At 35.2% G+C, this 14,637-nt stretch overlaps 2 protein-coding genes across 2 annotated transcripts; both read right to left on the bottom strand.

Annotated features, from left to right (window-relative positions):
* Positions 1-998: 998 nt before the first annotated feature.
* Positions 999-1,625, bottom strand: LOC148960090 (huntingtin-interacting protein K-like). Its single transcript, XM_089109068.1, has one exon. The coding sequence runs from the start codon at positions 1,592-1,594 to the stop codon at positions 1,247-1,249; it is 348 nt and encodes a 115-aa protein (XP_088965194.1). The 5' UTR covers positions 1,595-1,625; the 3' UTR covers positions 999-1,246.
* Positions 1,626-3,928: 2,303 nt separating this feature from the next.
* On the bottom strand, positions 3,929-14,605 carry LOC135686826 (histone-lysine N-methyltransferase SETD7). Its single transcript, XM_065203179.2, has 14 exons — positions 14,353-14,605; positions 13,253-13,339; positions 12,880-12,922; positions 12,647-12,723; positions 11,523-11,570; positions 10,082-10,158; positions 9,431-9,538; positions 9,093-9,174; positions 8,607-8,688; positions 7,202-7,274; positions 6,635-6,679; positions 5,483-5,536; positions 4,526-4,629; positions 3,929-4,210 (listed from the first exon to the last, which is right to left on the bottom strand). Exons 1-14 carry the CDS (start codon positions 14,411-14,413, stop codon positions 4,042-4,044), a joined length of 1,110 nt encoding a protein of 369 aa, XP_065059251.2. The 5' UTR covers positions 14,414-14,605; the 3' UTR covers positions 3,929-4,041.
* Between the last annotated feature and the right edge of the window lie 32 nt (positions 14,606-14,637).

Raw genomic sequence — 14,637 nt, 5'->3', positions numbered from 1 at the left:
AAGTTTTGTTGTCAACTGTCTTCATTTGCAAAAGTTTTAAGTGCTGTAGTTCTCAACTTTTTGACAGTTGAATAAAAAGGTGTTTTGAGTACCCCATTTTGTTGACCAAGCCCATTTTGAACCCATTAAAAACTATAAAGGTTTTGCAATATGATCTTCTGGCCGCAAGAAGGTTGTCAACTTTTCTGGACTTTTCTATGAGAATATTATTTTATTGAAAGTAGAGAAGATAACCAGTGAACGTTGCTCATCGTCATATCATCTCAGCAATAGTACATTTAATATCTTTAGGGGGATCGTATCAAAAATAAGATTCAAGAAAATAAAGTTTTCAATCAAAGGTTTCCAAGAAGTTTTTGGGGACTTTGGCTTACAACCTTAAGATTTGAAAATGGCTTTAAAAAAAGCAAACATTTGAGTAAACTAAAGCTTTTCGTCTGACACTCTTCAGAGTTTAAAACGTCAGAACATAGATCAAAAACTCTACGCTAGGAAACTGCAACACGTCCGGTTGAAATCAGTATTAACAATGAAATGTACTATCAAAAGGCCTACCATATAAAAATACAACACAAGGAATAGGCCAGATCACCATGTGCAAAAACTAACATTAGTGTACACCAAAAGAGGTTTTTTGTACATTTCACTGGTCCAATTGCTTTGAATGGAATCCATCATAAGATTTAAAAAAGAACTGAGCTTCCACCTTTTGAGCTAAAAGAAGTCAGCTTTTTTAATTTCTGAGTTACCTTAACAAAATTTTATGGTAATGTAGTTTTTTATCATATAACATAACTTTTATTTTTACTGAATTGATATTGTAAATAAGATTTATGAAATGAAATGAGTGGTATCTGGCTTAATGTACATGGCTGCCTTATATACATGTATGGGACTCCAGAACTTTGAAGCCAAAAATAAACCTAAATTACACATTTAAACAGGGTCTACTGAAAAACGCGTAAGGAAAAGTCTATGGTACACAAGTAAACACGACCTTTAATATCATTCCACTTTCATATTCATTAGGCCTACACAGCAAATTCATATAAACAACGGACAAGAAAAGCATTAATAGTCAGGCCATAAGCCTTGTGCATCCTTATTAGCTCTAGCGTTCTTTCCTTAAACACCCAAAAAGGAGGAAGATCAACATCAACTCCTCAATTATTTGCGACAATTTGCTGAAAAATGCCATGCCTCATTGATATTGTTTCCGAGGGGGTCGCTTCCAACGATCGGAACTTCATTCCAACAGAGAAACAAGTGCTTCCACTACGTCACCTTTATGCTCCCTAAGTCTTTTTTCTGCAATGACCTGGCTTATTTCCATTTGGTCTACAATTAAGTCCACGTCTTCTTTTTTTATTTTCACTTGAGCGAGTTCTTTCTCGCGTTGGGCCTTTTCCAATCTCTCCTCAGAATGACGGCCTTCTATTAAAGATACGGCATTGGCAATGTCTGAAGAAGATATTTCCTTATCTTCTTCATAGTCAGTGATTTTCTCCAAGTCAGTAGATGCTTCTGCTGCATGGGTTTTTTGGTGTATTTGCGAGGCATCTTCGCCGTTTACCTCTTCCTCCTGGGTCGCCATTTTACAAAATGGCGCTTTTTGGCATGGAGCATGAGTCTCGTTTTAGTGACCTCCTCCGCAAGCAAAAAAGGAGCCGTTTTCAACATTCTTGCAAAAAAGTTGAACATTTTTCCAAAAAATTCAGATGCAGCCAAAATGACTAGGGTGGAAAATCCTCTTTTCGATCTGCAAAGTACTATTTTAAGCCGAGGGGACTTTTGAATAGAAGTATCGACAAAGAAAGACATTTGGTTCAGAATGCACATCGATGTGAATAACAAGAAGTTTTTGTATTGATTGAGAGAATTTTACTTCCTGGACAGATTTGTGCATCTACGTTGTCTCGAGTATTTTCAGTAGGCCATGTTTACACATCCAAAATGCAGACATTGCAATGGTACAGAAAGTTACCCACTGAATTGATGCAAATAATTGACAAATAACAGAAATATACCTAAACAAGTTAGTAAATAGATAAAAGAAAATTAAGCAGCATATAAACAGTTTGTTCTCTTTTTATTATTTCATACTTTGCTTTCAGAAACAATAAAAAAGACGGTCAAAAATTCTTGCATCTGAAAAAGTGGAAGGGGGGGGGGGGGGGCTTAGTTTGGTTTGGCCCAATACAACAGTCAAAATTCTCTTAATGATGCCTTGATCAATATGCTTGTTATATCTGACTATAATCCAAGAACAGCTGCAAACTGTGAACCACTTCGCCACTAAAAGAAATCACGGCCTAAGAAAAGGATTGTTCAATGCGGGGTGATTTTTGCATTCTGATTCTGTAGAATGCTTTATTGTAAAACCAGGGGAAGTTTGATGATCGAACACCTAGACGCATGAAACGAAAGAATTACGCTGAACAGTTGCAAGACGGGGCATTAAAGTAGATGCTACAATTTCACGAAGCTGCGCAAAGTACTAAGTGCAAATAGATAATACAAAGTGTAAAAAGACAAAATTGAAATAGAATAGGCCCTCAATTGCTAAGGAAATATGGTTGCAAAATCTGCCTCCTCGCACCCTCTCTTTATCCACCCTTGATAAAAGACGAATGGTAAAATAACTTTTTCAAAGCAGAGCAACTTCTCACGTTTGATCGTACCGCTAAAGTATGAAAAAGAGACTCGGTCCCCAACATCTCAGAAACGAATTCAAACAAAGATCCCAATACTTCAGTAATTATACGCTAGTCTGCAGAGATCTTCGGATCTCGAGGTTAGCATGCCAAAAAAGGATTCTCCTATTTAGCCCAAAGGTATGGGATAAAACCCCCATTAATATCAGGGACTTCCTTCCTTTAACCACCCGAAAAACACACTAAAACACATGTGATGAACTGAAGCCAACTGAACACGAATCCCAATCAAAACAGTAGCGACATTAGCCTTCCATATTGTTAATTTTGTTTTTAAGTTTTACTTTAGTTATTAATCAATTATTACTCTTGTGTTTGCTATAAAAATTATTAAATACACGGAAAGGGATTTCGTGTAAAGATTATTTAAGATGAAAATGCCAGAGAAGTTTTGTATGACACGAAGCATTAATTTTATTTCTGTTTTTTAACAAGAGCCCAATTCTGTATTTAAGGCAGTCTGTCCTCTATTGCGCTCAACTTTATTTTCACGGGAGTAAAATTCACGCACCGTTGCGCTTGATCGATAATTAGACGATTTAAGCCGATCAGAGTCAACTTTGATTCCAGAGTTTTTGAATCAAAGGGCTGTGTTTCTGTTGAAATGAAGCTGTGGCTAGAAAAATCTAATTCCCTGTTTCGCCTCTGCGACAGATAAGCCAACAGGGCAAAGAAATGCTTCCATCATTCAGTTCCAGAAATTAAATCTTCTTGCCATTCCTGATAGCTTTTGTTGTCGTCCACTACCGCAGCTAGGCCAGCCAAAGCAAGCATCGTAATCCGTTAAGGCGGAAAGACCTATTGTTCATATTAGCAAGTCAGGGAGGGGACAGATAAGTTTTAACATCACATATATTTTTTTCTATAAATAGGTCGTCTTTAAAAAAATCATTTCCTAAATTTAAAATATTCATTTTCTAAACTTTATCTAGCCTACAATTATGGATAGAGCTGTTGGGACCAATTCCTTATACACGTGCCCTGTAGCATGCATGTATAGTCCAACCTCTAACCCCCTCCCACATTCTAAGTCGGTTCGTACACAATTTAGTAGCAGAGATATCAACACTGGACTAGGGAGGGGGGAGGTGGTTGCAAAATCTGAACACCGTCCGTCTGGGATTGTAAATATAATAAAAAACCAAACTAATAAATTTTGCATGGTACAAGTCATTTCTGGTGATACAAAAACAGGTTAAATAGACAGAGACATGTTCAAAATCATTCCATTCACAATTTTAAAAACATACTTCAAAAGAAGAGCAATTCAATGGGTCTTAAGCTTAACAATCATAAGTTCAAAATCAAATTGTACGTATGTCATACTTTACGAGCTTAATTGCTTTAGCTGAGACTTATACCATTGTGGAGCTTCAGGATTATTTTTCCCAAGACCATTATGGTCATAGCCATACTCAACAGTCAATTCTTCATCTGCCTCCACAGATTTTATCGTTCGTATGCATTTAATCCGGCCAAATCGCGGATGATCAAATCTAGAATGAAAATCAAACCTCTTCGAGCGTCGATATCAAAGAATTTGAATAGGACCAGTTGAACCCTGGAAGGTTATAGTGTGAATCGCTTGAAAGTATCGTTTTTAGGGGCTTCAGCATTTCGCAGGATCTTCAATTCGATTATGACTCCAGCAATTTCGCATCTTGATTTTTACTATTTCAATAACAAACTGTAGGCATGATTTGTTCGTATTTCGATTCGAGAAAAGCAAAGGTCACTAATAGCAATATTTTCATAATTACAAATACCAACATAATAAGCAATGTGATTGCATTTAATCATAATATCCTTACCTGTCGTATTTAGCATTTGGGGTGAACGAATGATTTGCTTTATGGCCTAAAGTGGCGCAGTAGACTTCTGTACTTGAATACCCTTCTGGAACGTCTATTACAATCTAGAAAGAAGGAAGAAGTTTAATTCACGGCAGAACTTTTACACTTAAACAACTGGCAAAGAGATAATAATCAAATTTCTTAGACAACAGTGATGGGTCAAAAGTTGATTTGTCATTGCAGTAAATACAATCTTAAACCCTCTTTAGAAAGTTGTTTAAAAAAATTGAATCAAACAGGTTTTAGAGACTTCTTTTATAAATGGATAACTAGAAGCTCTGACGGTTCTTGGAGTTAAGCCTTCGAATTCAAGTTTGAATGGAGAGATTCAAACTATGACAATTGCATATTTTTAGAAAACTATGCTGTAAATAAAAGACTATAGCAATATTATAATACTATCAAATATGGTTTTGACTGTGAATTGTTGTTATGATTTCCTTGGGGAAATGACCCCGAAGCTCCGAAATGAAACAAGTCTTAGGTAAAGGAATAAAGCTTGTAAAATAAACATATGAACAATTTGATTTTGAGCTAATGATTATCAAAAGGCTGGTTGAATTGCTCTTCTTTTGAAGTATGTTTTTGTAATTTTGAATAAAAAGATTTTGAACATCTTTTGCATCATCCAAAATGACTTGCACCATGCCAGATTCATTAGTTTGTTTCGCTTTTATTACACCTACAGCCCATTACAGACAGTGTTGTGATTTTTCGCCCCCCTCCCCTCCCCGTTTGAAGTTTTGCCTCCCCCTCCCCTATATCTCCGCTGAAGAATACGCTCAATAAAAGGTAATTACACAGTGAAAACCCTAAACATTAATTAAACGCAACCACTCTTTATGAAAGAAATTGGCAGTCTTTAGAGTATTGTAAAAACACAATGAATAACATACACCTATTTCATCAAAATACCTCGTCATCTAATGATATAGTATTTCCATTAAACCTCCAGTCCCTGGCGTCAACCTTAAATAAAACGATGTGTGTCTGACAAGCTTTTGCTTCAGAAATAGATATTCCGCAGTGACATTAAACGATAATTAAAGAACTGAATCTTTTAAATATGTTTAATAAAACTACAATGCAGGTAGATATTCCGAGAATGTATTGAGAATAGAGGTTGATTTTGTCACAGAAACTTTTATTGTCACAGGAGAGACCATACATAACAACTGCATGCAATAAACTGTCTTCTAGACCCTTTTCCCTTTGAGTATCGTCTAAAAATCGTGTCCATTCCCTTTCTGATGTTAACTGAGCTTAAGTAGATTAGTAAGAGTCATCGTGAACACTTTATAAGGAGTAGAAATTTGTATCAGGGACACACTTATGCACACACTTGTAGACACACACACACACATACACAGAACAGTCATGGACTGAAAAGCTAAGAAAGGGCTGATGGCATTCTTTAGCCCCCCCCCCCCCACTTTTTGCAAAAAATGCCAAATATTAAGTATCAAACTACCAGAAAAGCCTCTTTTTATACGGTTTTAGCCCCTCCCCCACTTTTTTAAGACCCCCCACTTTTCTCAACGCTCCGCGGTGCCTGACAATCTGGGTTGTCTAAGCACAGTTAAAACTAGCGACACTGCCATCGGGCAACACCTCTTAGACACCCAGATTGTGCAATTTTCAATCGTGTTCTTTCGGACCCTTATTCTGATGTTTTATACTCTGAGGTTTTTTTTCAGACGAAAAAGCTTTAAGTAGTACGTTAAGTAGTACGTACCACGTCCAATTTGTCACCTTTTTATGAATCTATGTTTATTTATAATTTTACAACAGTCCATAAGTATGTGTTCAGAAAAATAATTAAAACTTGTGAAATAAAAACAGAACATAGCATAATACGAAATTAAACTTTTCTTCTGAACAGCGCAAATCAAAAATATCATATAACAATCATGATTTTAGCAAAAATTTATGTACAGATGTGCATCGATAATTATGTGTCACGAATAATTACACATTTTTCTGGTTACTTTTGAACAAATTAACCACCAAATCTAGATATTGCAGCATGATGGGCTTTATTTAAGATGAAAAAAATTCTTAACTCACCTCTTCGTGTGGAATCCGAACTCCGTTATAAAACGACACAATTTCCTGTAGAAGATTGATAGTTGATAAAATCTGGCACTAAACTTTTATCTGCGACCTTACGGAAGAACATTATATTTTCTTAACTACCTGACTCTCTCCATTGAGCACCATCTCTTTAATAAACGTGATCTCTAATCAACGCTCACCTAATTAGCGCGGAATGAGTTGAAAAATGAATTTTTCTCTCAAAACATTTCAACAAACGGCCCCTCTGATAAACGCCTTCCCAATGGTCACCCCTCCTAAAAGAGATTTTTTTGCATTAAACACCCAGGCGTTTAGTATTTAAGAAACAGTTCTGAATGAATCTTGTGATGCATTCTAAGCAGGTTTGCAAAATTCATGGTTTTCAGATCTCGTCCTATTTCCTTCATTTCTTGGTTGGAGACCATTAACGACATATAACGAGCCAATTTTCATGAAAAGCGGACAAAAGCTACTTACGTCTAGCCTGCGCGCAGACCCAGTATTCTGAAGAAGACCCTTTCTTCTTCAGAATACTGGGTCTGCGCGCAGGCTACTTACGTCAGGCCCTATATACTTCCTTGCAAAGAGACCCTCCCCAGCATTAGAAATCTCTGATTTTTTGACGTATGTCCTGCAAAAACAATAAACAAAGCTATCTGAAAAATGCTCCAGACACCCAGAATGACATAAAAAAGAAATCGTCAATGAAAAGTAAAAAAAGATTAGCACAGTCTGTTCACTAGAAATTACATATGCAATCTTCTTAAAGACTGTGTACACGTCCAGAGGCTATCTGAAGTGCCTAATGATATCTAATACGCTCCAACTTGTCAGGACTTTAAAAGTAATATGAGTGAAGTAGGAATTTGTGTACAGTAAGTACCCGCATATAAGAAACAGCTCTTTCAAAGTGAGGTCTCAGAACGTTTGCTATTAATAAAGACCTTTCATCGTCGAGTTTCTTAGTTTCTTGTCTAGAGGTCTAAGTTTTCTATCAATAGGTACTGTCCAGTCAAATCAAGTCAAGTTATATGACAGTACCGTCCATGGACGTGTGTTCAATACTTCTGGTAGTAATGTATAATACATAATCTACAGTATAAATGTTCACATCAATAGAATACACACACTAAAACCATCCTACAGCAAAAACAGAGAATGCAACACGACTGTTTATAACCCTTTTGAAGAAAATGAGGCCATTTTTATACAAAGGGGTTTCTTATATGCGGGTATTTCCTGTACTGGTCAGGTTTCTGGTTGGTTTACGATACAAACACTGTGTTTATCCATACAAAAACCTGACGAGCAAAGCTTTCTGATCAAACGAGAAACTATGACGACTTCGAACCCAAAACAATCCTCGTAAAATCCAAGTAAAATTGAGATTTCAGGGGGACATTTTCTTCAATGTGAGAAATAGAATAAAATGATCTATACTAATATAAAATGATCTATATTATACCCGTATAATAAAATGATCTATACTAATAAATACAAGGATCAACTGGAGAACTCTGAAGCTGTTCTGTATACATCACATTTTTGGCATATCTTGTCAGGGGCGAAGCCAAAATTTTTTTCGGAGGAGTGCATAAATGCTTTAAGCCGACAGGAAGGGCGTTTCTCACTCTTTAAGGGCGTGGTCATAAAATAAATAATCCTATTTGCTGCTTTTATGCGTTTCTATTTCAAAATTCATACTTAGTGCCATCCTTTGAAAGTTCAACTCCTGCACAAATATTGATACGTCACAATTGTTGCAAAAAGGTGACAGTGTGAGAAAAAATGTCTTCTCTTTCCCTGCAAAATTCATTTATGTGCCGAAGGACAAAGTGTTGGGGGTGCAGCACTACATCCCCCCTTTGGCGACGCCCCTGCTCCTTGTGACACAAGACAGCATATACAAAAATAACACCAAATAATAATACAAGAAATTATGAAGTGGCTGAAAAATAAGAACCTTTTAATTTCAAAAGGATCACTTAGGAGAGGTTGTTCCGATATCTTTTCCTTTGTTGAAACATCTCGTCTGAAAGTGGTTGCTTCGAAAAGCAATTTCAATCAAAATATTAACTTTTATAACTTTAAAAAACGTTTGGTGAAGGTTAAAAGACTTGAAGTTTCAACCAATATGAAGTATTTATTGCAAACAACGTTTAAAGTTATATTTACAAAGCAATTAATAACAAAGTTTCTTAAATATACATAGGTTTCACACGCATTGGTGCGTATACAAAAATTAAGGAACATATTGTTTGGTTTTTCAGGTGAGAATGTAACTCATTCGTTTCAATTTAACCATAAGAGCGTATAAATACGAGTTGAGAAGTGGCTAGTTGAAAAGTGCCTTTGCAAAGAGGTGTATGTTAAGGTTTGGTTAAAAAAATACGTTGTGCAATATGGGTGGTATCGGGAGTGCAATATCAGTTACAATACACATGCAAACCTGGGATATGAATTCCAAACTCAAGTGACTTCTTCTCTGGGCTGATTTTCGTTGCAAGTTGTGCCTGAATAAGCTCTCCATCCTATAAAATCAGAACTCAACGAACAATGGATTTCTCTTTTAAGCTACTGATATAAAGAAAGTTAATGATTATGCTGTTTTTAAAAAGCAACCAATGTTATTAAAGTATAATGAAGCTTCAAACTTGAACAGAAAAAAGTCTCGAGAGAATGATACACTGAAAGTACTTTGGTTATTGAGAGAACAAATTTAAACGAATTCAAGAAGTTTCAAAATTTCTATTCAGCAAAAGCCTTGTGACGTAAGGATTCTTTCACCTGGAATCTACCTTTCAGCGCCGTTTCTTTGTCAGGATACACGTAAATGATGTCATCACCAGAAAGCTGTCCACTTTCATTGACTTCGCCAAAAATATGGCCCCCAAACTAAAATAAAAAAACATTCCTCTAGGTCTTTATATCTTTATACAAACGTAGATAAACCTGGATAAGTGCTATATGCTTGATATATAAAAGGCTTTGCCTACAGAGCAATAGAATACTTCTTACAGAGCAATAGCAACAGAACAAACAATACTTATTTTGCCAAAAATTATTACAGCTCTTGCAGATTGATATCATTGTAATAGAGATGTATTTCGTTAGGGTCTGATGAGTATACAAGCAAAGAACTATGCGTAAGAGCGGCCATGTTTCTTCTCTGATTAAACATCTAATAATACGATTGCTCTATATTATGCATCGTGAAATTGGAAAGGAAAAAATTCAATATAGGGAAAATGAAGGCAAAAAGTACAACCTATGATTCGAGGATATTTTTGACATTGATTTTTAAAGCATCTATTCACCACTTGTGTATGTATGTATGTATGCATCATAATATCCAATGTGAATAACAAACTAAGTTTGAAAATTTGTTTCTGTGTAAGAGCGAATTTGATAAAAAGTAACAGAAGGAAAATTAGTTACTTCATCCCAAAAATGACACAAGCCATTACGAATGTTATCAGTGTAGTTGCCTCTAAAACTGATATCTCCAGACGCATCTACAGTAGTAAAAACATATTTTTCATTAAAAGATGCTTATTTGAATCCAATCATCACAATGAATAATTTTTTATTTTTCATCCATCTCTTGCTCAAGCTACAATGCCTGCCAAAAGTACTTGGAACACCCACCAATTTACGCTGCATTTGATATCTTTCATTCCTTTCAGGAAACAAAATTGCAACTTCCGCCCCCTTTCCCCTCAAACAATGTTGATGATTTAGAGAAATATCATAAAAGAAGCGCAAAAGAAAGTGCTTCCTAAAATCCTAACCCGTTTGATAGTAAACCAACATTGTTCCGTGGGGGAGAGGGGGATGATTGGTTTTGACCTTGGAAATTGATGTCAGTGTTCCAAGACTTTTGGCAGGCATTGTAGGTTTATCATTTCCGAAAATATAGAACACTCTACCAAAGGGCGTAAAAAATACTCTTCAATCTGGCTTGTAGTTCATTCCATTATCTAGAGATGAAACTCTGGAAAGACCTACCAGCTGACATTTGAGACTTTACATCAAGATTTTTATTCAAAAAGAATTTAAAACATCAATTGCTAAATGCTAAGTTAATGCCTAAATGAAATTTCTATTCGATATATTTAATTATTACTGAAACTAGCAATGTGGCATCGCCGTTGAGTTTATGGTTCTGTTAGACAATAGGGGGGCCCTCATCCCGTTATTTTACCTATTCTGAGGGCTCCTCCTTAAGAATTCTACTACATCTAGTTGCATTTTATTGTTATCATTATTGTGTTTATAATTATTATTGTAGTAGAATTTGAATATTAAATCGAATTATATCAATATGTAAAAGGTTGATATACATTTGCTGGAAACTGAAAAGGGTTGTTTAACCAATCTTTTTGACATCGAATTGAGCACTTTACGGACTTTTAAGAGATTTGATAATAATTTTCCTAATTTTTTTGTCAGTGAGCAAACCTTAACAACAACTAAGCAGCATCTAGATATGTGCCTGTGTTGGAATTAATTTTTGGGAAGTTTGTAGCTGACAAATTTTAACTGCAAGTTTTTATTGATCCTTTACATTTGCTGAATGGTCATGTTAATAGAATATTTTTTGCAGCAAGCTAACATTTTTATAAAACAATTTCATTATCTGTCTGTTCTGAAGGTCCTAGGGCCACTAACCATTTGCTGGCAGGTCAAATTTGCCCTGCAGCCCATAGGTTGTCCATCCCCATTCTAAGAAGCTAATGATGTATTTGAGGCAATATTGACAACATGAAACACTGATTTTACTTTATTCAAAATACCTTCTCTTTCCACTATAATATATTATAACTGCATAAGGGAAGACAAACATAAATCCAAAACAACATTCAAAAATCAAACTTACGGAACTCCTCTGCAGGTCCATTCAGTTCACCATCAACATATGTGCCAACTGTATAAATAAGAAAAAGCTAAGAAATTCCTCATAAAAGATCTCAGGTTAATAAAGAATTCCTTAATACTCCGGCTTGCCTCATGAATTTTAGAAGAAAGATTAAGTTACAATTACTTGATAGGGAATGAGACTATGCTAGATTTTGCATTTTTAAGTGTAGGATTATTTCATAATGTTTTATCAGATTATGAGGCTAACACTCTTTTTGAGATTCTAAGGAACTGCTCTAGGTTTAATGTGACATTCTGGCTGAAGTGATCAGTCTAGCAAATGAAACAAGAGTGGCTGTGCATTAAAATTCACTGAAAATCGTTTTAGATTGATCCCATTGTAACTCAACAATCAAGTGACACTCCTAAATAAGCAACCCTTCACCCTTTCTGTAACAACCTTCTATGAGATGTTTCATTGATTTGAGGGGACATTTATTGGAATGTCTAGAATGCATTGAAATGACAAAAATAGATTAAATGCATATTTAGCAGTCATTCTACTTAATTTTCAAATAAATGTGATGCCCAGAAAATTTTTGAAAGAATATTATTGATATACAACAAACTTTTGAAATTTTTGAAAACAGATTATTGTGATACCCAAGAAATTTTTGTAACCATAAATCCTGGTGGTTCCCTTTTTCCCCCAAATTTCTCTGTTTTGCTCAAGAAAATATCTAAAATCTTCAGGCAAACTTGAGATTTCTTATCAGGGAATTTCCTTTCAGGGTTTCAAAATTGAATGATGTAATGCCATGAAAAAAAATTATGAATGATAATCTTTCATGTTTCTTTAGGGTTCTACAACATTGTTCCCTTTTCTATGGTTAACAATTTGTTCTTTCTTTCTTAAATCTAACTATCAAAAAATATGCTTTAAGTAAGTTAATGATCCTCACCTCTTCACCATTATGACAAAAATATAAATATACTGAATACTGAGCAGAAATCCTTAGCCTTAACTACCAATAATAAGGATTTCAATATGACCTTTCCTTTCCATCTTGTTATTTTGCATTTCATATGATGAAGCAAAAAAAATTGGCGAAATACACTACAAATACACAACAAAACAGTTACCTAGCTTGCTTCCATCCTCATATGTATATATTGCTTTACCAAAAAGAGCATCATCGATATAGTTCCCAGAGAGGCAGCTAAAAGTAAAACATGTTCAAAAAAACTTTCAAAGAACAATAGCCACGATTATGATGATATTTTTCTGTCAGTATTTTAGACGTTTTCTGGCAGAAACCAGAAAATTCTTTCAAAGAATGTTCATGTTTCGAATTCCAGCAAGCTCTTAAACATACCTTCCATCTGCAAAGAAAAAAGTACCCCTCCCTTCCTTGACACCTGTAAAAAATAAAAAATGTTTTAATTTTTACCAAGACCTTTACTAAAGTAAAGCTGGAGATTGTATTGTATCGTTTGCTATCTAGCTTCAGAAGGTAGTTTAGGACACTAAAAAGATTTTGTTTATTGAGAAGTGTCCTGGTCCTTCCTATCAAAGTGACTTCACCTTGTGATTCCTATGCCTAGAATTTTAGAGAGTTGGTGACTGTTATCTCTCTTAGAGAAAATCTGGCCATTTCAAGGACTCAAACCATGGAACCTTGGATCTGTAGTCAGCAAACCTAACCACTGAGACACTGGGAACAAAAACCACAAGAATAATCAACTCACCATTATTGAACTTCCCTTCAAATCTACTGCCGTTTGAAAATACTGTTGTCCCTCTTCCATGTGGACATCCCATTTCATTTGTTTGCCCTTAAGAAAATCAATGAAACTTAGGTGATGGAGATAAAGAAAGGACGAAGGATAATAGTTGAACACATTAAACTTTCTTTGGGAAACTTACAGTCCCAGACCTTTTCAGCAGGAATGAAAACTGGGAGGTTCAATATTTAATTTTGTTTAGGAATTATAACCATTAAACCTTCATGTTTTGAGATAGAAAGACATTAATGCCATCAAATGAAAGTTTTTATGTTCCAAAAAAAATACACTTCTCACAGGTATAGCTCTATTTCCTCAATGCAGTTTTCATTGTCATGCAATATTTGCAGTTCACAATCAACATGTATTTAAATGATATCACATAATTATATTATGTACATCACAAAATAACAATATCATGAATGTATTAGCTATGAAAAAGGAAAGCAATAATATGTTCTTTTTGTAACTATGGTCCAACAAAGACAGTAGATCCTGTTTCAACATTAGCTTTTGAAAGCCTGAAGGGGTTTACAAATTGAGGTTGAGCCCTCCTTATTAATGTTGAAAGAATAATGTTTTTTTTCTTATAGAAATTACTTTAAAATAAATTTTCTATCAACACTCACATCCCCCTTGTTTCTTTTTTGCACTTAACTCTCTGCCTAGCCTTGATAGGATAATATCTATATCATAGTATATTATAGGTTTATCATACTACTATTTACTTGGTTTTATGTAAAACCAGGCATGCTGTGCTATTAAAGTAACAAAAAAATAGAAAATGTTTGCTGCTTTAAGGCATTAGCGGTCCTGACTGAGCCCCCATAACACGGAACAAAACTTCAGTGATACTGATCTACTACCCCGCTAGTTATTGTAATATAGTAAGTTAATCATTTAAATCGTTTAATAATTTAAAAGTGGTAAATATAAATAGACTAGATGGATCAAGAGTTGACCTTGAGCGCTAGTAACAACACATGGGCCATGTGTTGTGGCTAGATTCCCCTACCGATATTTTCATTAGTAAAGTGATCACCAATGTGAAAAATCTCAAGTACCATGATAGATCCCCTCGTCTTCATCTTCGCTTTCCATAGTATCATCAGTGGAATAGTCCATGATCAGTTCATTAACTATTTATATTCCACAACTGCGAGTGCTCGCCATCTAAATTTCTGCAAAGGGTTTTGAGCATCGGCGGCAAAGCCCAGTCTCGTTTCCGTCCTTTACCCACTCCAACTTGCCACAAAGCCACCAATGCAAAACAGAAGAGGAGAAGTTACTAAGTTCAGATAGCAATTAGGGGCGTAGGAGAATGACAGCCCCAGAAGCCAAAATGCCAT

Source organism: Rhopilema esculentum, chromosome 6, assembly GCF_057945365.1.
Source record: "Rhopilema esculentum isolate cy_ngs chromosome 6, ASM5794536v1, whole genome shotgun sequence".
In the NCBI taxonomy this organism is placed as follows: Eukaryota; Metazoa; Cnidaria; class Scyphozoa; order Rhizostomeae; family Rhizostomatidae; genus Rhopilema; species Rhopilema esculentum.
The sequence above is the reverse complement of the archived record's forward strand: the minus strand, read 5'-3'. Positions and strand labels throughout refer to the sequence as shown.

Bases quoted from the DNA above. Each gene is read 5' to 3' on its own strand.
- LOC148960090 (XM_089109068.1), bottom strand. From the start codon at position 1,594: ATGGCGACCCAGGAGGAAGAGGTAAACGGCGAAGATGCCTCGCAAATA.
- LOC135686826 (XM_065203179.2), bottom strand. From the start codon at position 14,413: ATGGACTATTCCACTGATGATACTATGGAAAGCGAAGATGAAGACGAG. The intron at 12,923-13,252 runs GTGAGTTGATTA...TATTTTTTACAG, and splicing joins TGAAGGGAAGTTCAATAATG to GTGTCAAGGAAGGGAGGGGT. The intron at 4,211-4,525 runs GTAAGGATATTA...TTTTCATTCTAG, and splicing joins CCAAATGCTAAATACGACAG to ATTTGATCATCCGCGATTTG.